The sequence below is a fragment of the Stegodyphus dumicola genome, chromosome 2, assembly GCF_044657685.1.
Source record: "Stegodyphus dumicola isolate Sdum_Otavi_A_Nest chromosome 2, ASM4465768v1".
In the NCBI taxonomy this organism is placed as follows: domain Eukaryota; kingdom Metazoa; phylum Arthropoda; class Arachnida; order Araneae; family Eresidae; genus Stegodyphus; species Stegodyphus dumicola.
This window is the reverse complement of record NC_140769.1, coordinates 214,034,338-214,058,986: the sequence shown is the minus strand read 5'-3', so window position 1 is coordinate 214,058,986 and position 24,649 is coordinate 214,034,338. Positions and strand designations below refer to the sequence as shown.

Sequence of the window (24,649 nt, the reverse complement as noted above, 5' to 3'; positions counted from 1 at the left end):
TTCACCAGCAACTAAAATTCTTTCCAAGTAATGTTTCTTCTTAGGAAAGAATGGAAAGAAACATAAATCTGTATAAAACTTTGTAATGAAATTAACTCCATTTCTAGCGTTCCTTTTTTCTATAACTTTTGGATTTCAGTTTTTGCACTGCGGACAGAAAGATTCGGGAAATGCAAAATGAAATGCGCTAAAGTTTCTTAATTTTGCCGTAATTTTAATCTTTTTCTTTATTAAAAAAAAAAAAAAAATAGATGTATGCATATATTTAAATTCTGAAAGGACCGTTGATGACATCATAAAGATATCTTCATCTGGACATAAATTTACATTCGCTTCTCATTCAAATATCTAAAATTAAGTTCATTTCACGACACTTTAAAAAGGAGCTTGCACTTATCAAGTTATGATGCTACATCAAGATAAGGCCAATAGACTCCCGAATGTTACTTTTGCGATTATCTGCAGGTCACATTTGTGATCATTACATTCGTGATTATGCATAGATTTTAATGCGCAGCTCATTTCTTATTGTATGAAGTTACAATTATAAAGAGCTGAACTGGTATTCCTCTTTTGTCACACGCAGAATTCAGCAATTTACTGTAATATTTTATGATGCATGTCTTAAAAATTAAAAGTATGTATTTTTAATTAAGAATTTTTGTAATTTTACTAAATTCTTCATTTGAAAATATGTAACCTGTCGAGAGTTAGCACAGTAATAATTTGAAAAAATTGCAAATTAATAACAAAATTGTTTTTGTTGTTCATTTCTTTAATTATCTTTACTATTACAGAATAAGTATATTTATTAGATGTTCGTATTCTAATCCACAGTAAGGAATTTTTTGGATGACTTATAAAATTGGCAAAATAATGTATTTCTATTGTTTGAAACGGAATGTGAATGTAAACATCAAGGGAATTAGTATTAAAATATCGAAAAATTGTAGAAAAATAAATAAAAGCTTATTATTACTAAAGCATCTTTTGCAGTGTATGCAAAATGTGTTCTTTAACACAGAAAATATGAAAATTTTGTATATTAATTTCTTGTATGAATTCTACTGAGAAAGAAGAAACATGAGATTAAAACAAAAAGAATGAAAAGTCAGTGTGGAAGTCTCAGGTACAAGGATTTTAATAATTATAAAATATAATTAAGGATTTGCCATTAGTGAAAAAAAAATGTCGGATACTTATACGAATCTATCAAAAGTTCTTTGGTATTTTCAAAGAACTGATAAAATTTTAGGGGTTTTCATCTGCAGAGAACCCGTTGGTGCTTCGGGAAAGAACCCGTTGGCACCGTAGCATTTTTACTCGCCAAGCTCGCGGTTCATCGACGATGAGCCGAGCCGTAAATGTGATATTTTGTAAACATGATTTTTAGTGCATGTAAATTGAAGTTAGCAGACAAAACAATATATTAAGCATATGGTAGTAAAAATTCACAGATAATAAGGATGTAGATGTAAAACTAACCGGTTAAACGTGATATACGAAAATAAATTTGTATTAAATTCAAGTTAGCCAGAAAAGAATATATTATTAAGCATAAGACAATATATAAGCATTTGGAACAGAAATAAAAATTCATTTAAAAAATATAAATTAGTATTAATATACTGAAATTAACCGGTTAAACGTGATATACGAAAAAAATTTGTCTTAAATTCTAGTTAACACAGAAAACAATATATTCCTTACACCAGCAGTGGTTTGCTAATTTTGATGACCAATTTTAGGCCTTTGTTAGACATTAAAATTAAAACTTGTAAATTAATCTCAATCACTATGTACCTGTTAGTGGAACTACGTTGGCAATTTTTTACTGAAGAAAAGGAATGATTACATAATTGTAAAAACTATTATAAGCATAAATACATGCATACATATTAACTTAGATGCCAAACAACAATAATCAGCGTTATGTTTTCAAATTCTGATGCTGATTTTTTTCAAATGCTGATTTTTGTTGTTTGGCTGCTAAGTTAATATTTGTTCGGTGTGTTATTGTATCCTAACATGCATACGTATTACAGTCAAAAGTCTTTAATCCAGACTCGTCGGGACTTCGCCGATTCCGGATTATAGATAATCAGTTTAAATCTGGTAAGATGGCATGCAGAAATTATAAAATTAAAAATATGAAACCATAATTTATGAAATAAAGAGCAATTATGATGTAAAGCGTATCAAAATGTACAAAAAAGAAAAAAAGCTTAATATTTATTTGTTTACTTTATTAAACATTTCTTTCAACGCGCGCATGCGTAAAGCATGCATTACGCATAGCCGAAATTAGAAAATTGCAACCAGAAAACTATTTGATTTGTATTCGTGATATTTATAATGACGAGGAATTTGATTTAAATCATATCAAAGACGGAGTACATCGAGATGAAATACAACATTTAGTAAAGAATTATAAGCCGAATAAAATAAAATCATCTGCCCTGAAGATAACGATAGTGTTGACAGATCAACTTCCAGTTCATTGCGTCCCTCGACGTCCCCCCACCCCGCGCAGAGCAGCGTGAAATTGATAAACAGATTTCGGAACGGTTAGATAAACAAAGGATATGCCTTTATCCATTTTTTGTAGCAATTCCACTTTTTGTTTGATCGAAACATACTTTCGTTTTGTAAATCCTTTGGGAGCTCCAGCATCAGAAATTCTATTTGACATAATCGAAAGTTCAAGCTTACTTTTATAAAATTGCTCTTACAGTCTGCAAAAAATAATGAGCCGGATCAAATTCGAAGATTAAGGAACAACGCAATCATCAACATTAACTGAAATAGATAATTAGATAATTTTAGCTTATACCATCCGTTATACATTAAACGCACAAGCGAAAACGTATTCTGTGCTTGCGCAGACTCATGTGCGCAGTCGTAAAAGTCTTGCGCGCACATGTAAACGCCTATGCGCATGCGTCAACACGGCGCATGCACAGAAAGATTTTAGCTTTGAGGTCCGGATTATGGGTGTCCGAATTAACGACTTTTGACTGTATTACATATATAATTTACGTTTTATAAGATAGTTATATCAAAATTGAATCCATAAACTTATTTACAAGCAGGTTTTTGTTTCTTTCCCTGGGGAAATCACTTTAAGAACAGATTCAAGACAATGATTCTATTAAACTGCTTTGGGTATTATTCTATTATCAGGACCGGGCTCAGAAATGTATGTATGTATGCGTGTATATATGTAAGTATGAATGTATATGTGTGTATATGTATACACATTCATACATTTCTGGATTTAGTCCTGATAGCAGAACAGTACCCAGTTTTGCAATAAAATGCTGTATTCCTGCAGAAATATATCTGCAGTATCTTTCATTACAGGCAAATATCCACATATTCAGCGTAAGGAAAGAAATATCGTTTGTCTATAAAACTTCTTGTAATTTGTAATACAAAAAAAAGAGAATGTATATGAAAATCTATGAAATGGCTCCAAAGAGAAAGCCAACATCACTTAGCAATCAACAAAGAAAGATGATTAATTTAAGCATGAAAATGAAAGTGATTAAACAGTATGAAAGAATGGATAAGTTATTGTGATTGTATGTAATTGAAACTAAGTTCATTCCACAGTATCAAGACAAAGAAAGTATTTCCAGTACTTTAAAATGTTCTGTTTCAATGGAATTGACAGTTATTACTAAATGACAAGCTGGACTAATTCATGAAATGGAAAAATTATTAAATACACAAATGAATGACAGCTGCAAAAACAAGTGCCATTATCATTGATTTGTATTCAAACAAAAGCACATAATTTATTTAAAACTTTAAAAGGTGGTCTTTTAAAGTTTTAAATAAATTATGTAAATAAAATAAGCTAATTTTATAGCTAGTACAAGTTGATTCAAATTCTTCAGTAATTGATTTCAACTTCATAATTGTATGACAAGTTGAGGCCGCTAGTTCAAATAGAGTAGGAGTACATAAATTTGAAGTAGAACTTGATAATATTACTATTAATGGTGATTATGAACCCAAAGAAATTTTTAGTGTTGATGAAACTGGTTTGTTTTGAAAATGCATGCCTGCTATAACCTACTTTCATAAAAAAGCAAAACATGTACAAGGGTTTAAAGTTTATAAAGATGAATACTTTTCTGCTCTGTGGCAGTATTGCTGGCTTTAAATTAAAGCCATTCCTAATTTATCATTTGAAAAACTCTAGAGCATTTTAAAATGCACTACCAATTCATTTTCGCTGTAGTGCGAAAGCATAGCATTGGTTTTTAAATTGTTTCTGAATGGGTTTTAAATTGTTTCACCCTCAAACACGAGAACAAAAGAATCCACAAGCCTGCAGAAAGGAGCTCATTTTAAAATTTTATTACTCCTAGATAATGCACGAGAACATCTTTTGCTGTAAACAGATTTAAATTCCAATGTAAATATTATTTTCTTGCCCTCAAATACAACACCATTGATGCAGTGTATGGATCAGAGTTGCATATAAGGCAAATTATCTATGGCAAATTTAAGGTAAACTACATTTGTCCAAATTATTGCAGCAACTGACATAGATTCTCAGCTTTTCTTGCTGGAAACAATATGACAATAAGTGGACTAAAATATTTATTACTGCTTTGGAAAATGTTACTGTTCAGTGCATGAATGAGATTTGGAAAAAGTGTGTGAAGCATTTTATAAATTTGTTCGAATTATTTGTTACGTTTGATGTGAGAAACAATTCGTGAAAATATTGTTACATTTTCTAAAGATCTTTTCGTAGAATGTGAAGCTGAACTGTCACTAGACCAAAAATCTAGTGAACTTATTAGGTTACTACTATTTCTTCTAATCTGTTTGGCGAACATGGGGGTGTCCTGAGTAGAACAGTGAATTTACTTTAAACTGTGTCCTTTGAAATTGTAGAAGATATGACAAAGAAGGGAAGGGTTTAATTACCCTTTATTCTTTACAATTTACAGTCGCTCCCGCACTTTTGGGACACAGAGACCAGAACTTGTCGTCTCAATGTAAAAAAAAAAAAAGAACTACAAACTAACTAAATTTAAATAAGAGCTAAACTCAAATACTTTACAGAGACTAGTAACACTAAGATTGACCTTTTAGATCCTTACGTATGTAGTATGCAGAACGCGGGAAAAACTACAATATGTCTTCAATATCAAGAGGACTAAACCTCTGACCTTAAAGACGGACAGCAACTGACTGAAAAGCGCACGTGAAATAAGGGGGCAAGAAATCTCTCTCTCTCTCTCTTTGACTAAAAGCCACAACTTAAATACTTACAGTTTGCATACTGAAATTAACCATGTTTATTCTGGCCAGAAGTGGAAAATAAGAGGGGGACAGTAAAGTTTTAAAATAAAATAAACATTAGTAAAACTTAAAAATCTTTATAAACTAACCAATGAAGAGTAGATTGAGCAAAAAACAAAAGAAATAGAGAAAGATGAAATTGTACGAGAAAAATTACTACATATAAAGGGTTTATCTGAAGACTTTTAGAAATATGTAAGAATAAAAAAAAGGGGGGAAATGACATTTTATGTCCCCATTGGTGTAACTTATTATAAATCGAAGAAACAAACAGTTCAAACAAAATTTTATACCAATGCAGCAATTTAATTAATTTTGTTCTATTATTTTTTTTATTAAGATCGAGATACTACTACCAAATTGACTTAGACTGGTCAGTTAAAACCAAATGTTGTAAGTCAACAACCTCTTGCATCTATCTATCTTATATCCTGTGAATTATAAATGATCATGCTCAATATGACTGTATATTTATTTGCCAGAAAATAAGTTTATATTGTAGTACTTTTTTTATATGTATATATTTGAGAAATACTAACTGGATTTATTTACCTTAATTCTTTTATTTATTTAATTTTTTTTTTTTTTTTTAGATTCATTAGTTTTCAGTTTTTTAATCATACCTGCACTAATATTCAGATGTTCAGGAACTCATTACTACAGAGCTGCAGTTTTGGAACATGTTCGATTTGGTGATTTGTCTTTTTCAAGCAAAGAAATCGTAGATCAAAATTTGCAGTCATATGAAATTGCAGCACATACAGCAGCAATGAATGTAAGTTAACTAAGAATTTTAAAATCTGATGAAAATATTCTGATACAGTCCACATTATAAAGTAATTAGTTTTGATGATTATTAATCTTCTTACATAGGAAATGGAATTTATTTATTTAAAGTTATAAAAATATAATTTTAAATTATACTTTAAATTACCTATTGTAATCAAGCATTTGAAGGCAGACTGCTGTATGAGGTGTACCTTCATGAAAGAGTTTTTAATGAATTTTCCTGTTACTTTGTTTTGAATTTCACTTAAAATGTGATGATTGGCCAGCAAGGCCCAATTTTAAGATGGCGGCTACACAAAACCAAAACAACAAGTCAAAGAATTGCACAAACTCAGTGTCCATGTACACATCAATCTATTTTCCCTTAAAAAAAAAAAAAAAAAAAAAAAAAAAAAAAAAAAAAAAAAAGATCAGATAATTGCGCAAACTTGACATTGCACACACTATCATGATTTTGTCCATGCACACATCGATCTATTTTCACTTAAAAAAAATCAGGAGAAGGATGACGTCATATAATTTCAAAACAAAGTTACTCATCACCAACTAGAATATGCATACTGCCGTCACCAATATAAATTCATAAAAATAAGAGTTCAAAATATTTTCTGTAGGGCCGGACTATTGGTGCCATTTCTTGCATGAACCTTTCTTGTGACAAAGCCATCTGAATGATCTTTTAATGTTCAACCATACGCATTTCCTTTGTACAAACAAGACACTTATAATGACTACTACATAAACCTTCATTTACACACCAGTCAATTAATGCTTTTTTTCCCTTTCGTTCCAAATCATGCAGAAACGTCACATTAATCTCATCACATACAGTTTCCCATCAGTCAGATTCACTGCAATCATGCAACCAATCACATCATAATAAGGTTTCCATATTATTCAACTACACAAGTTACCATAAATTAAACAACAATTTGGCGATAAATGAAACAACAACTTTGGGATAATCCAAGCGGCACTCTAAAATATAGACTAACCTAAGATTTTAATCTGCACATATATTGTAATTTTTGTACTGAGTTTGCATTGAAGACTTGATATGCAGATGATCTTAATTCTGTTTTAAACTGTTACAGTTAAAATAGCTTTTAGTAGTTCTGACTAAAGTGAAAAATATCGGTACTTTTCCATTTAGCCGGTGCAGGTGACAAAGGCGGCAATAATGGTACAACAGATGCCAAACGGAATATCTCTGCTGGTAACATTTCACGCCTCATTTTCAAAACAAGTCACAGCCATTTCTTATCAGATTCATTGTTTCTTTCAATGCTGGCATACAAATACATAGAATTTTTACCAGAGAGTTGAATTTTATGCCCTAAGGCCATTCGCGATACTTAGCCAATTACGATGCAATCACACCGCTCAACCGAAGGTGAAAATATAGAAAAGGCAAAGTCAAGGATTGAATTCATCAATTTTAATGAGAATGCAATAGCGAAGTACAGCACTGCGGTTTCACATAATTTCTGTGTAAGCTATTCGTAAGAATTGAAATAATTCTTGTATTCCAAATTAAGATTTAACTTAAAATTAATGTAGATAATTACTGAGAGAATTAGATTTTTGTAGCGTAGTTTACGTGAGATGAACAGGCGAATCAGAATGTTTTACCATGAAAGCATAGTAAATTCTTAAATTAATGTCTTTTTACAAATTTATTGTCTTTATTTATTGGCTTTTTTACAAAATTTTAAACAACAGTAAAATGTTTATATCTTTAAAATAAAAAATTCTTAGAACTAACATTTGTCTACATTTTTTATGTTTATACTGCGTGTTGTCGGCAATAAAGTCTACTTGGCGAGATTTGCCCTGGCGAAACGGAAAAGTACCAAAATATCATATGTAGGCTTTCAATTTATTACTGCATAAAATATATTATGTTAGTGATTTTTTGGTACTTTCTGATTATTTGCACCTCCACTGAAAGGTCACAGATTTGTTGGCGACTTTGGAGAGCATTGTCAAACTCATTAGTAACTAATTTTTCACCAAGTTAATGGGCAAAATGCAAGAGCAGTTTCCAAAAGGACAGCAGTAAGATTTCTATAAAAGAGCAATCAGTTAATCAAATGAAAAAAAACCAAGGAATGCTAGTAATAAATTGAATTGTTTATTTCTTTTGAAAATTCTGTCTGTAGTGTATTTGCATTGTTGTTTTTCTCATCACGCAACAGTCAGTTTTTACTCAAAAAACGTGAAATATTGCATAAATTTTGGCATCGTACTTATCAACTGTATATAAAGTGAATATGCAACAGCTGTATACAGTACAAATTCTTTAATCTGGACGTCCATAATCCAGAATGTTCTATAATCCAGACCTCAAAGCTACAAACTTTCTGCACATGCATAAACGCATAATACCTTTATGCATGCGCATAATACCTTTACGCATACACGTTTAATGTATAACGGATGGTATAAGCTAAACTAAAATTATCTAATTATCTATTTCAGTTAATGTTGCAGATTGCGTTGTTTCTTAATCTTCTAATTGGATCCGGCTTATTATTTTTTGCAGACTGTTAGAGCATTTTTATAAAAAGTAAGCTGGAACTTTTGATTATGTCAAAAAGAGTTTCCGATTCTGGAGCTTTCAAAGGATCTACAAAGCGAAAGCATGTTTCGATATACCGCTTCCGATAGTGCAGAAAATGACAGAGAGGTTATTGAAAACAAAAAAATTTTGATTGACAAGGTAGTCGGTATTCTCGACACAGCAATTACAGGACTTTAACAGTGAAACTGAACAAGAAATTATGTCTGTTTAAAGAGAAAGTATTAGCACAAAAAATGAAGCAACTTAAACAACTTACATTGAAAGAAATGTTTAATAAAGTAAACAAATAAATATTAAGCTTTTTTTTCAAATTTTGGTACCCTTTAGATCATAATTGCTCTTTATTTCATAAATTATGGTTTCATATTTTTAATTTTATAATTTCTGCATGCCATCTTACCAAATTTAAATTGATGATCTATAATCCGGAAAAGCCCCTAATCCGGAATTGCCGAAGTCTTGACGAGTCCGGATTAAAGACTTTGTACTGTAACTATATTCAAACCAGTTTCTGACCCACATTCTAACACTTTGTATTGCATTTGAACAAAATTCGGGAAAAATATATTTCAAGGTCTGGTGAAAATTGGTGATTTTTTTCCCACCATTCCTGTTTGTGTGCTATACCCTCCTAAGTAAAATGGCATCTAAAATATAATATAATTAAAACATTAAAAATTACAATCTTAATAAACTGCATTTTAAATCAAAATAAAACAAGGAAATAACATAAAAATGGAAATACGTGTTATCTTATCTGCACAATAGAAAAAGGAAATATCAACTTAACCTTATTTAGAAATTTTTGTGTTTTTGGTGTGTAGCGTACAGAATTTCTTAACAGTATCCAAAAACTGTTTAAAATTTTCTGAACTAGAATCTTTATATGCAGTCACCACATAAATTCACAAAAGTAAAAATAAAAAATATCCTCCATAGAACTAAACTGTTGGTGGCATTTCTTTGGAAAATCCCTTTATATTATAACCCACATACCTTTGGTAGTGTTGATATGTGCTCTGGTTTCTGCATCCTTAACCCGGCGGAAGTTGCACCAAGAAAATTTAATACCCCAATATTTAAAATACAATAAAAATAGTATTATTTACTTTTAAAACTTTTTTTTTTTTTTTTTTTTGTTCTCGTGTATTATAAATAAGTGAATAATAATTGGGTTTCAAAAAATTAATTTCCGAAATAATCTTAGAGTTAAAATTAAGATAAATGAAAATAATAAACATCATGCCTCTTAAGTTTCATTGCATCTCTAATACACCATGCTTATTTTATTTCTTCACACTTTGAACGAAATACATTCATGTGTTCTTGGCACAGAATGTTTTCACATTTTAAACATTGCATTCACGTTCTTCTGTCCTTTTCGCAAGGGCAAAAAGTTTAACACATCTTTCATACTTAGTTGTTTCAAATTTCATGTATTCGTTTTAGTTCTTCGAAACTTCTGCTTTTATTTTGCATGCAGTACGTCAATTTCTTGGAAAAGTATTAATCTCTGATCTTTGTTCAATACTTTTTTTCATTAATTGTAATGCTAAGTCTTTCAAAAACAGACTTCTGTTTCTTGTTGGTGGATTAGCAGTTGAATGTAATATAATTCAAGCATTTATTACAGCAACATTCAGTGCAGGAAAGAAAATTACCATTGGCCACCTCCTTGTTATTCTGGTAATCGAATAATTGGCTGACATTTCATCCCCCATATCCACTGCTCCTTTAGTCATATTATTAAAATATATAATTCCTGACGTTTTATTTTGTCCAATAGTATTATCTATAGTATGATCGCTATATAATGTTGAAAGCATAAGAACAGTTTTTCCTTTTTTAGGAACATCAGGAATTAATGTTTTATCTTTTTCGAAACCAGAACATTGTAGAAAATATTCTTAGTTTCATCTTCAGTTTCCGAAATGCAATCTTCATCGCTTTCAAATATTTCTAATAAATCTCACATGCGTTGCATCTCCAGTTCATAGGGACTCATTCTTTTTACCATAATGCAGTTAGAAAGTTTTAAGAATTTAATGTCAAGTACTTTAAAATCACTTGCGAGTAGAAATATTTACTGTTACACTCTAGAAATAAATTTCTGATCTAAATATTCAGTCAGAAAAACACTTACACGGACAGGCGCGTGGTGTGTGTCATACCCCAGTTCCAACAAAATACTGATAAATCTTTTTCTGAAATACACAGGCAAAGAAAAAGCGGTTCTGAAAGTCAACCACAACTAGAAACTCAGCTACTGAAAGCAGCACAGAATTTCAGTTTCACAAGTTAGGAATATTCCACTTTTATGTAGGGTTGGGGTATGATACACCCCACGCGCCTTCCCGCGGGTTAAATGTCACTGCATGATTTACTGAGAAGTGAATGAAGCCATTATCAGAAAGACAATTGTGCAACTTCCAGCAATCAGATATGATCGTTGTTCCAGGTAAGATATTCCATTGAATTACATCCAACAAAGTTTCTTTTCTTCTGTCCTCAACCACTAAAAAAAAACACCTTCTGCTCCCTCGCTCTATACCACCAAACTTCCAGTTTACTAATGGCAGTCATTTTACCATGTAAAGCACAAAATAGCACCATACTTCCTGACCAACTTCTAATGCAGAAATAAGCCCTGAGAAATGTTCTTCGAACAATCAAAATCAATGCCATCATGCATTACAACCAACATGTCATGATAGGGTTTCCAAAATGTACACCATAAAAATACTCGAGTTACCATAAATGAAACAACTTGGCATTAATCTAAAGGGTATCCCCAAATTCAGTCATTTAGGAAGTACAGTCAAAAGTCCTTAATCCAGACGTCCATAATCCGGAATGATCTATAAGCCGGACCTCAAAGCTACAAACTTTCTGCGCATATGTAAACGCAAATGCTTTTACGCATGCGCATAATACCTTTACACATGTACATAATACGTTTATGCATGCACGTTTAATGTATAACGGATGGTATGAGCTAAGCTAAAATTATCTATTTCAGTTAATGTCGCAGATTGCGTTGTTCCTTAATCTTCAAATTGGATCCGGCTTGTTATTTTTTGCAGACTGTTAGAGCAATTTTATAAAAGAAAGCTTGAACTTTCGATTATGTCAAAAAGAATTTCCGATTCTGGAGCTGCCAAAGAATCTACAAAGCGAAAGCATGTTTCGATATACCGCTTCCGATAGTGCAGAAAATGACAAAGAGGTTATTGAAAACAATTCAATGGTTTATTATTCTTTACTAAATGTAGTATTTCATCTCAATGTACTCCATCTTTGATATGATTTAAATCAAATTCCTCGTCATTATAATTTGCTTCCGATATTGAAGAATGTGACACAGAGGTTATTGAAAATGAAAAAATTTCGATTGACAAATTAGTCGGTATTCTCGACAAAGCAATTATAGGACTCGGACAGTGGAACTTTGTAACTGAAGAAGAAATTATGTCTGTTTATGGAATTGAAGAGAAAGTATTATCACATAAAACGAAGCAACTTAAACAACTTACATTGAAAGAAATGTTTAATAAAGTAAGCAAATAAATATTAAGCTTTTTTTTTTTTGTAAATTTTGATACCTTTTAGATCATAATTGTTCTTTATTTCATAAATTACGGTTTCATATTTTTTATTTTATAATTTCTGCATGCCATCTTACCAGATTTAAACTGTTGATCTATAATCCGGAATCGCCAAAGTCCTGACGAGTCTGGATTAACGACTTTTGACTGTACTGGTTTTCCACCGTTTCCTGGGAACCAGCTTCAAATTTTACATCAGAGTCATGAACGGAACCCGATTCTTCACAAACACAGGTATCCAGGTTTAGAATCAAATCCTTCTCTGCATAATCAGCTCTATGAGATGCACACATAATTTGCGAGGTGAGTGAATTTTATTGCAATACTGGAGCAGACTGCTTAAACTGTACATCAGCTTCTCCCATCTCTGCATCACATGCACTTTCAGATGGTTCGAGACTTGCTGAGTGCGTTTTCATAACATCACTGTCAGTTTCTAGGAACTTGACAGTCGCATTTTACTTTCTTCTATCTCTACTTCAGGCACGTGAGAATAAAAATCTTCCTTCCCGTCTTTTATATCTTCATGTTTTCGTTCTTCTTTAAACCCGTTAGATATTTCATCGATCATTTCTGGATCTTTCTCAGGCAGTTCGTTAGCTACTTTAGAAATACAACTCTTTCTTTTTCATCAGTCAGCAAGCTTCACAGTCCCATTATGATTTGTTCTTAAAAAAAGGTACTTACATATTATCCCATTGACCATAAAACAGTCTCCAGGAAGTACAATTTTGTGTAAATTATAGATAAGTGGGACATGACAACACACTCATAACATCTGTGCTTTATTGTTTTTAATTAAGTTACTTTTTTTTAATATGCATATAAATTAACTGTTATTGCTGTATTTCCTTGCATATTGGAAACAAAATTAGCAACCTACTTTTTACAGAACAGCAAGCAGTCGGCTATTCTAAGTTATGGGATTTTATCATCAAGAAAAGTGTGTATTAATGGGTGCAATATACTCAGCTGAATATGGCCAGTAAAACAGCATTAGATTGGAGTAGTTACTTGCAGAAGTTTGTACTCATAACATACATATACTAATGTGTAATACATGTACTAAATAGATCATCTTGTAAAATCAGGCTTTCTAACAAAATACTAAGATTCATAGAAGCCATTTTTATGAAGCACAAAAAATGAAGCGGTCAAATACTTTTGTTTATTAACCCTCTGAGCGGCATGGGTTTTTGGATCTGTCATGAAGACCTGTATTCAAAGACACTTTATTAGCTAAATTTGTATATTTACTTACTTTAGGCTCTATTTTCATAAACTTACATTTATTAAAATGATATTTATATTATTATCGAAAGTAAGAAAGCAAAATATCATAAATTATAAGGTAATGTATAACAAATGACAAAAAATCTCATGACCGGATAAAGCCGGCCATAACACTCAGAGGGTTAAATAAAGAAGTCTCAGTTCCTTTAGAATTCTACAAAGATATTTGGGTCTATTTTAGCAGGATCTGTGCCATCTTTCGTGATTCGATTTTAGCTAACTTTCATGGTCGAAGGGATAATACATAAATACCTAACAAAATCTACTCATTGCAAAAAGAAACATTAATCATGAAAATGATGATAAAATTGCAAAAGTCCAAATTCATGTACATTTAAGCAGAGCTGTGGAGTTGGTAGGGAAAATGACTGACTCTACATATATATATATATATATATATATTTGTTAAAAATTAAATATATATATATATATATATATATATATATATTTAATTTTTAACAAATATATAAAGATAAAAAAGCAAATTTAAATATATATATATGTAAACATATACACATATATATATACACATGGGTTACAGCTTATTTTTTTAATATATAAGAATTAATACATGCTACAAAAAATTGATGGCAAAATATTTATTTTATTTAGAATTTATTATGAAATGGAAAAACTGGCATTAGTTATTTCTAAAAAACAGTATAGCTTCAGCAAGATCTTCTTTGTTTGAGGGCCATATATCTGATTTGATAAACTTCTGAGAATAGTTTCCACACTAAATTGAGTAGGAGGAATAGCTGTTACTGTTACGCCTACTTCTTTTAACTTTTCAAGATAGATTTTTTTATAAGTTCTAAAAGAGGTGTCTTGCGAGCGCTATCATATTTCTGTATTTCTTCAAAGGCCGTGTAGAAATAATTTTACATTTTTTTCATTTTTATATCTAAAGGCTCTGGTTCTTTATTTGTATTTGCTTTGCTTTAGCATTTTCAGTATTATCCAAAAGTGTTTTTGAAAGTAGTTCTCAAAATCTAATTCATCACTAGATAGAAACTCAATTGCAATGTCTGCAGTTTGACTGTCCTGATTCAAATTCTCCAATTGTTCTGAGAATAATTTCATTCTTTATAAAAAGGCCCACCAGCAGCCAAGCGGTAAAGTGGCTGAACACTGGTAGTTTGATCAGAGGTTCGAATACCGCAAATGAGCTGGCTGCTTGGGTGTTTTCGTGGTTTTCCCCATGTGTAACATGTATACAAGCCAGTTTCCCTTAGAAAGTCCTCCACGAAGGCATCCCTTCCCTTAGGCAGATAGCCCTCGAGGCTTTGCTGTAATTAAATAACCTAACATTCTTAATAAAAAATTCATAGATGGCTTTCTTTGTTTTTTTTAAATTTGTTTGTCATCCAAGAACATTCGGTGTTTTGGATCTACATATATTGAAACCAGCAAGAACTCATTGTCTAGCAAACTAGTTTCTCTTTTCTTCATTGAAGAAATGATTCATTCTGCAATAAACCCTCCATTTCAGAAAGAACAAACATGACATTTTTCCAATCTCACCTCCTGTCAATTCTTCAGATTGAGCTTTTTTTTTGGGCTATATACGGTGTAGAAAGAAGAGTTTCCAATTCTGCAAGATCATTCCACAGTCTTTCTTAGTGAAACATTATGGTTATCTACAGCTTCTAAAAAAGTTCTTGATTCTAACAATCTCTTTATCATCAAATATGTACTTTCTTATCACTTTGCTTGATCAATAATTGCTCCTTTTCTTGTTCGCTTCCTAAGAATGGCATCAATTTTGGGAGTTCTTGCTGCTATTTCCGCTTACCTAAATTTACCAGTGAGATTTGTAACTAAATGAAGTAACTAAATGAATCAGTTTAATCACTAATGGCAAATATCACATCCATCCTCCTCCCTTATATTTATTTATTAATACATCAATAAAATATAAAATAACTATTTATTAATGTATGTAGTCCATAAATAAAAATAATAACTCGCCATTAATTTTTTCAGTTCATTTTAATTTCATTTGAAATTCAAACTGTCCAACAAAAATAGTGTTGCTGTCAGAGTCGACCTGTTTTTGGCGACTCCAGCTCCGATTCCTTTTACCCCCAAATCTGCCCGACTCCGACTCCACAGCTCTGCATTTGTGCTATGCAACCTTTTTGCTGATATCATAGCCTTTCTTGCTGCTACATAACTATTTTGCTGACTTATTGCATTGCCTTGTAAATGCTTTTTTGTTGTATTATAGATAATCAGAAAGTACTGAATTTTTTTTTGTTATTATTATAATGGAATTTATACATTTGGAGAATTTAGTTTTTGTGACATAATTATTTTGTCTCCCTTTTTTATTGACTAGGAAGCTGATATTATTGTTTTTCCTGAATGGGGATTGCATCCACATGAGAAACAAAACCGAAGTAGTATAAATTTTTTTGTGGAGGATATACCAGATCCCAGATATGGTTTTTATAACCCGTGCAACCAAACAGATCAGTTTAATAATTATCAGATTCTAACCAAGTTAAGTTGTATTGCTAAAGAGACTGGTATGTTTATAATTGCTAATATGGTAGATAAAAAAAAGTGCAAAATTTCTGAAACTTGTGATGTAAATAATATTGAATCATGTGCTGCTGACACTACCTCATGTCCTGATGATGGTGTACTGTTTCATAACACCAATGTTGTTTTTAATAGAGATGGAACTTTAATTGCTAGATATTATAAACGGCATCTTTATTTTGAAGCTGATATGAATCCTTTGAAAAATAATGAAGATATTTATTTTGAGACAGACTTTGGAAAATTTACAACTTTTGTATGTTTTGATTTATCTTTCAAAGAATCAGTTACTGCTGTTGAGAAAGCTGATGTAATTAACGTCGCGTATCCAACATATTGGTTTGATCATACACCTTTTGCATGGGCTACTCCTTTTCAACAATCTTGGGCTATTACAAATAAAGTTAATCTTCTTGCTGCTAATGTCCACCATCCTGGAACAGGGACCCTAGGAAGTGGAATATATTCTCCCAGTGGTGCATTAATTTACACTCATAATCCAGATGGATTAAGTAAAATTCTTATTTCAAATGTGCCTAAATCATATGATGATGACGTTCGTGTAACGTCCATTCCATTGAATCCTAAACGTTTTATTATAAAAAATAGTGTTGCTGTTGAAGTTGCTAATGAAGAATCTACAGATTTTGACAATGTATGTGGTATACATGTTCTTGGTCTGCCAAAGGATCCATCAAGAGATTATCGTTGTTTGCCTTCAAATGTTACTCGTTATTTGTTTCAGAAACTCAATGGGAATAAAGGAGATTTAGAATTGTGTTCAGGAAGAATTTGCTGTTCGCTCTCTTATCAAGCAGATTCCATAGATGAAGATTATTATTTTGGAGTTTCAGGAGAAGATTTCAATTTTTATAATTCATTTTCATTCGGCATCGAGTCATGTTTTATGGCTCGATGTGAGTCCTTAAATGGGAGTCACTGTAGTAATTTCCTTGTACACTCTCACACTGTTTTCCAGAGTGTCAAGCTTAGAGGAAACTTTTCTACTAAATATGTCTATCCTTTTTCTGTTAACAGTGGCTTGAGGTTGAGTACAAAAGATGAATGGTCATTTGATCTGAAATCTGAAATATCATACACTAACTTGCACAAAAATATCTCTCTTCTGTTCTTTGGTTTATATGGAAGGCGTTATGATCTTGATAAGATATTTTACTAGCTGGAAATGGGTTGCCACATAGTTAGGAATTTAATAGTTTGCCAAATATTTTGTAGTATGATTTATTTTTTAGGTTTATAGTGTAACATATGTTCCTGTAACAGTGTGATCCAAAGTCGCTAAATTATTAAAAATATCATTTCAGTGAACTTCTGGTGTGCAGGAATATAGTTCATAAAGGGGAAAAAATAATAAGAAGAAAAGCATGAACCTATGCATTTTTTCTTTTTTTCAAATTTCAAGAAATTTTAGTGGAAATACGTAATCCGTTCTGCTTCTTTCATACCTGAGAACTAATTAATTATCTATGTTGTTAAACATTTTAAGAACAAAAAATATAACTGCCATAATTTTTTTTCCTTCAAATTTTCATACTTTTGGAAGTTAATTCTACTTTTTATTTACTCATCGGTGGCCATAACCACTGAATATAGGTAACTTCATTTGAGTTCAAATTCAGGAAAATTAGCTGGCTGCATGAGTATTTTCGTGGTTTTCCTAAAGTGAAATATGAATACAAGTGAATTTTCCTGACAAAGTCCTGCATGTAGATATGTTTTCCCTTAGGCAGATAGTCCTAGTATACTTTGCCATAATCCAAATAAAATAAAGTCCCAGTTCTTGCACCCTACCATCAGGTGATTAGTAAGACTGCTGAGCACTGCTACTTCAACATGGATTAAAATTCTGGTAAATTGGCTGGACATTTTCATGGTTTTCCTCATATATAAAGTGGATAAGAGCCATTTTTTTCTTAGAAAATTCTCAGTGAAAGCACCTCCTTCACTGAGATGCATAGAACTTGCAAGCTTTGCCTTTAATTTAAATAATTGGTAATCAAGTCCCCATTCTTGCAAATTAATCTTTATTACTTGTCTTGAAATTAACACAAATCTTTAGTAAACAATGCAGTACAACGTTGTTTTGTAAAAATGAATTTGTATATTATATCTTTTATTTTTATCATTATTACAAACATCCCCATTCAAAAAGTGCTATTTTGAAGGAAATTCAGCAACTATGGTAATCTATCTATGTTTGTCAATTAACTTCAACTCTTGGTTTCAAAACTAATTTTAAGTATTTGTTTTACATCTTTTAATATCTGATATATTATTTAAATTATATTTCAACATATTTTTTTTTTTCATTTGAAAATATTTACCTTAAACAAATTATTTCTTTTCTATGTATTCAAAACTTCTGCTACATGGCATTTGTTTTTATTATGTGCTAATTTTTATTATGAGTAAATAATAAGCTTGCTCACTTTTGCTTGCTGACCACCTCTTTTATTTTCTTGAAAACATTGTAAATTGGCTTTATGTAATTTTATTTTCCATTGTGCTCTCAATCCAGTACTACTAGCCTTTATGTATACTTCTTGAAAAGCAATTCGAGTACAGGATTGTTTACTTTGTAGCCAGAAATTCAAAATGAATTGGCCTGTTGTTTGTATGCAATTTTATTTTTATCTTAAACTGTGATGGGATATAAAAATTTGGATCCATAATGCTGTGTAAAAGTTTTTCAGTCTCATGTATATACTCTAAAATGATCTAGAATAGCAATCTTCAAAACAAAGGAGTGCATGAAGTAAATTTTGGAAATGATTATATGTTTAAAATTGTACTCTTTAAAAATAACTAATAATGTTTATGGAAATAAATCAATGTTTATTTTCTCTTTAATATACTTGTTGAATTTAATTGAAAATATTGCTATTGATTGCCAATACCTCATTAATTAGATTGATGAAATGAAGTTTTAGAACACTTCATAATAGGAGAGAAACTGTGAAATTCAACTTACTATTTTTACCTAGAATTTTTTATTTTATTTTATTTATTTATTTATTTTTTAAAATTTTGTACTGCTGCATAGTAAAAGAACTAAAACTATTGATCTAGAAAGCATAATTTTTTTAATGTACATTTATTGCCTAAATTGCATGAAAAATTAATATATTATTCAAGAAGCTCCAGTTTTAGGCTTGCGATTTAGCATTTCTAAACTTATTCTGTCATTTTATTAAAATTCAGCAATTAGTGTAATGGGTTATCATAGCAATTGAAAAGTGGATGAATAATAAATAAGTACATGTATGCTATATTTGTTATATTTTATAGCAATTAAATCTTTAAAATCATATTTTTCATAAGAATGTTTAGCATTTTATTTTAAGTCGTATAATAAGCAGTTAGATGTGTATATATTCTGAAGCTGGTGATGATAACTAGAGAATGGATTTTAGCTTCAAAACTATTATTGAAAATGGAAAAAATGTCTCTGGAAATGCATAAAAAAGGTTTAGAAAAAAGGCCTTTAATTCAGTTTTAAAGCAGTTAACATTTTTTATTAGTCTCAAATACATCATAATTGCACATTACAATAAATAATATAAGTTACCATCATTAGGAAATAAATGAGGCACTAACTGCATTAAAAAAAACCTGTTATACTAGTTAAATGCTCAATATTTGTATATTTTGGAACAAAAATCATTGGTACTTTGAGCTTAGGAGATTCTTGTAGCTGGAGAAACTGTGGTTAACATCAGCAGAAACCAACTGAACACATCTTGTAAGAATACAAAAAGGGAGCTCAATCAAAGTCACAAAAGCTTTCATGCATGCATTGTTCTTAAAACTGAATAGAAGTTTGTTTTTGATAGATTAACCAAGCCTGTTCTTTACAGCTCTCAACTTCTTCCAAACTCTGAACCACATTAGGAAAGCACTTTTAGCTGTGCATTGTGTAAGACTCCAGTTATAAGTTTCTATTATTGACCATTTGTTGGGGATGCTTTATGGTTTTGGCTTCCAATGAGTTTAGTACACATACAATAAAATATTTGATTTTGCTGAAGTTTTCACAGAAAACTATACATCAGTTTTAAGTGTCTTACAGTATGAAAACTGTCAAGATTGTTCACTAAAATCTGACATTCACATATGCACATCTTCCAGCCACAGCTTTATGCAAAAATTTTGTTTGACTGCAGCAGTCTGCAGACAGTTGTCATATTGATTTTATTCATCTTGAAAAACATGGGTTTTGCACATTCATCTGCCAATGAAAATACCAGTGTATTCAAGATCTATCTTTGCAGTTCATATAGTAGACTCATCAAACATAAATCTCACTTTTGCTTGCTGACCACCTCTTTTATTTTCTTGAAAACATTGTAAATTGGCTTTATGTAATTTTATTTTCCATTGTGCTCTCAATCCAGTACTACTAGCCTTTATGTATACTTCTTGAAAAGCAATTCGAGTACAGGATTGTTTACTTTGTAGCCAGAAATTCTGGCTACACTAATAGCATGGTAAAAATGTGCACTGAACTTGCACTTTTGGATGAATGATCTTGTGCTTTTCGGTTCCTGAAGTGAAAATATGTGCCAAGGTAGTGTGTTTTATATTTCGTTTTGCGAGATTTTTCCTGTATTACCTACACAACTATTGAGATTGTAATGATATTAATATGACAGAGAAAGCAGAAAAAAGGTTTTGAGTAATCAAAGAAGAGGGAAAAAGGCAATAAAAAGTTGCAATAAAGTGCATTTAATTGACTTTATTTGAAAATCTGACATCATATATCAAACTATGAAACTGTGAAAACAGCTGTATATTTTGTAAGATGATGAAACTAAAATCATTTTCCTGACATTTTCCATGAATACAAAGTGTATTTTGTATTTGGTACTTTTCCATTTTGCACTTGCCATGCTTTTTTGCCCCTGTGAAAGAGAAGCCAAACACATGCCGAAACCCAATAGAGAATCATCTGGGGGCTATATGAGTGTGTGTGTGTGTATACGTAAGCAAGAATAATTAAACACACAATAAGTTTTTCTAATACACTTCCCAATTCTTTTAGTGAAATGTTAAATTTAGATTCAAAATAAGGGAACAATTGTTCTATTTCACTGAAATATTAATTCTGCAGAATGTATTTTTTATATGTAATGCATTTTTGCATGCCAAAATGTACAAAACATGTAAATATGTATGATAATGTTTACAAAACATGACAGTTGATATATTTCTAGTAAGTAAAAACTGTCATGTCTTATGTAATTTTATTTACTGGCGCCGCCTGAGATAACCACTGACCTGACTTTGTTGTAAAAGTCTTACAGTGATTAACACTGTAATATTAATTTTATTTAGTCATCCCGATCAGAAGGGAATATTTCCTCCATGTAAAAATATAAATATAAATATTACATGGGCATACAAGGCCTGTGTATAAGCATAGATATGTTGATTACAATCATTGTCTTGTATAAGTTACATATGATAGTTACATAAAATCATGACAGCTATGTGTACATTTAAACATTATCTAAATTCATATTTACAGTACTTTTACTGAGATAATCAAATTAAACTTGTAATTCATTTACACATTGACTGGATTTTCAATATCATTTAAACTGCTTTACAATATTATTTTTGTCAAGTACATACAAACTGGATAGTAATATGCTTACGTTACAATAATTTTGCTCTTACAGTCCTGTTATTATTCTACGGGGTGAGCTATTTTTCTAGTGTTGATTTTCAGTTGTTGTAGTATTTTGAATTGCTATTAAAATTATGCTGTGAAGATACAATTCTCAAGGGAGGGGGAGAATTTCTTAGTACCTTGCTGAATATAGCCTGATTTCCTCCTCTATTTTAGTTTTCGTCTGCTTGCTGCCGCAAGTATTCTTCGCCCATTGCGGCCAGTATTCACTGCTTGGCATTTTTAAATGAAGTTTATCGGTTTGTGAGCAGTTGAAGAGGAAGTGATCTGCATCACTTACCTTACCACATTCACACAATTCTGATGTTCGTATGCCAAATCTCTTAAGATAATGTGGGAAGGAACCATGACCAGTGTAGAATTGAGTTTGTGCTCCACTGACTGTATTAAATGAGCACATAACTTTCAGAAAGAACTTGTAGGTTCTCCTCCCTGTGCTTTCCCTTTCCCATCTTTTCTGCCATTCTTGTAAAGCCAGATCCTGTAGAATGGTGTCCAAACACCGGGGTACTTGGGTTCAAAGACCCTACCCCCTGTAGAACAAAAGTACTTTCGAATGTTGATTGGAAAGAGAAATATACATATAAAAAACATTACAAGATAACATAACTATGACAATTATTATTATTTCTTTTATTTTTTTTAAATAATAATTCTTGCTATTTTCTTATTTATAAATATTATTTTTTTCTATTTTTTTAATATAGATATATACATGCAGTCATCAGTAACAGGAAAGGTCAGTGCAAGTCTCTCAGTGCCAAGTGAGATACAATTACATACAATCACATTTATATAAACAAAACTACACCGACATCAGGAAAAGAAAAGTAAACGTTACATATTCCATATATTGAGAATGGCAAGTGGAATTCTTGTAAAAGGCTATTGAGCTTGGTTTTTTTTAAATAGGACTGCGGAACACTTACTCGTTTTCCAATCTACTGGAGTCATTGGCTGCAGATTTCGCAAGCCGCCGCTTCGTTGCCAGTAATACCCACATGAGCTGGAACCCAGATCAGGATAGGTCTGTCATGTGGTGGGATACTTAGAAGAATTTTCTGAATATCTTGCACCAAAGGACTCCTTGTCTAGTGCCCTCGGATGGACTCCAAACTTGAGGCAGAGTCGCTATATATGTTAACCTTTATTCCTAATTGATATTTTGCCAAATTGATGGCTGCTTTTAATGCAAGAAGCTCTGCCTGAAAGACGATATTTTTGTCTGCCAGTCGTATTTCCCAAGTTTTAACCACTTCTCCTTCTTGGAGTACACAGTAGGCGCAGCTTGTGCCTTTCTCAGTCTTTGAGCCATCTGTATAAATAGTAAATGCCTTCTCATTTGGCGGCGTGTATTGCATGTGTATTGTGTGCGATAAATCAGTATCTGCAGAGTGTCCAAGCATGATCGGCTTGCGCTTCTCAAAGTCTGTGTGATAGAATGTCTTTTGCCACAGAGAGACGTTATTTTCTAGGCGCAATGTCCTTACTAATAGTGATTCTCTCTCCACTAGAAGGTCCAGTGGAGGGATATCCGCCAGCACTTGCAGTGCCGCAGTTGGGGATGTTCTATAGCCTTTGCATATGATCAAAAGTTGCATTCTTTGTATGGTGAGAAGCTGCCTCCTCATATGGGCAGTAAAATTTTATTTACTGTAATGTTATGTCAAAGAATCTGTATGTATAATGTAATTGTTATAAAAGTTTATATAATAAACAAATTTTTTAAAAATCCTTTTTTTCTATATATGGATATTTATGCTCTGAATATTTTATGTGTGTTATGTATGTAATTAGATAAAAGCTTTAAGAAGTGCAATTAGTAATAATGCTGTGAACGCCACTACTCATGGCAGAAGCAAAACAAAATCATTTCTAAAATAGATTGTTGATGGCAATATTTCTAGCATCTTTCAAAACTACGTTCACAGCATTTTCACCTAAAAAATATTCCCCTTTAAAAGGTTTCATCTTTCAAAATACAACAATGTGCAACTTAATAAACCTAGTAGATCAGAAGGGTGTGGAAACACTGGTGTATCTATTTTTATTTATTGCCAACTAATTATGAACTGCAAACTGCACTTGAACTACAAACTGATTTCTTCAAACAACCATAACACAGCAATCAGAAGTAGATAATAGCGCTTCTGAATGTAGCATCTTGTGTGGTGAATTGCCAATGAATAATGTCTTTGAAATTGAAAAGTACCTCCCTGACTTCTACATACATGACTGACATTTTGATTGAAGGTCCTGCAGGACACATTACGTTTCATCTATTTCTCGCTTTTTATTGATTTTGCCTTAAGGAATCAATTTATTATCTACTGATTCTAATAATGTCACCACAGACACTCAGTTGTTCCTGACACTAATCTACATTAACACTGTCAGAAGTAATGTGTTGATATGCTTCTGAAATTCAGTTTATGTATTAGGCTCATATTAATTTCCTGTCAACGTTCTAGCCTTCTTTGCTATTCTTAGCAATGGATTTTTAATACAAATTTTAATATTTCCCTAATTTTAAGATGCCATTGATTGTCCAACACAATAAGTGATATTTAGTCAGCGGTGTAGCCAGAGCTTTTGTTGCCCAGGGTGATCTGTTCGCCACCCTCTCAGTGCACAAACACAATAAATAAATAAATAAAATAAAAGGTATAAAACGTTAGGGAAATAAATAAAAAGCGCTATTTTTTAAAAATTAAAATTTAATTCCAATATTCTCAAGTATTATTTTGCTTGTTTTTCTGTTACAAAAATTGTTCATGACATTCTAGAAGTACG

General features: G+C 31.5%; 1 protein-coding gene across 1 annotated transcript; it reads left to right on the top strand.

Moving 5' to 3' along the window:
* Positions 1–72: 72 nt before the first annotated feature.
* On the top strand, positions 73–23,590 carry LOC118201733 (biotinidase-like). Its single transcript, XM_085811722.1, has 3 exons — positions 73–637; positions 5,919–6,100; positions 15,938–23,590. Exons 1-3 carry the CDS (start codon positions 613–615, stop codon positions 17,321–17,323), a joined length of 1,593 nt encoding a protein of 530 aa, XP_085667848.1. The 5' UTR covers positions 73–612; the 3' UTR covers positions 17,324–23,590.
* The last annotated feature ends 1,059 nt before the right edge of the window (positions 23,591–24,649 follow it).

Bases quoted from the DNA above. Each gene is read 5' to 3' on its own strand.
- LOC118201733 (XM_085811722.1), top strand. From the start codon at position 613: ATGATGCATGTCTTAAAAATTAAAA. The intron at 638-5,918 runs GTATGTATTTTT...TTTTTTTTTTAG, and splicing joins GCATGTCTTAAAAATTAAAA to ATTCATTAGTTTTCAGTTTT. The intron at 6,101-15,937 runs GTAAGTTAACTA...TTTATTGACTAG, and splicing joins CACATACAGCAGCAATGAAT to GAAGCTGATATTATTGTTTT.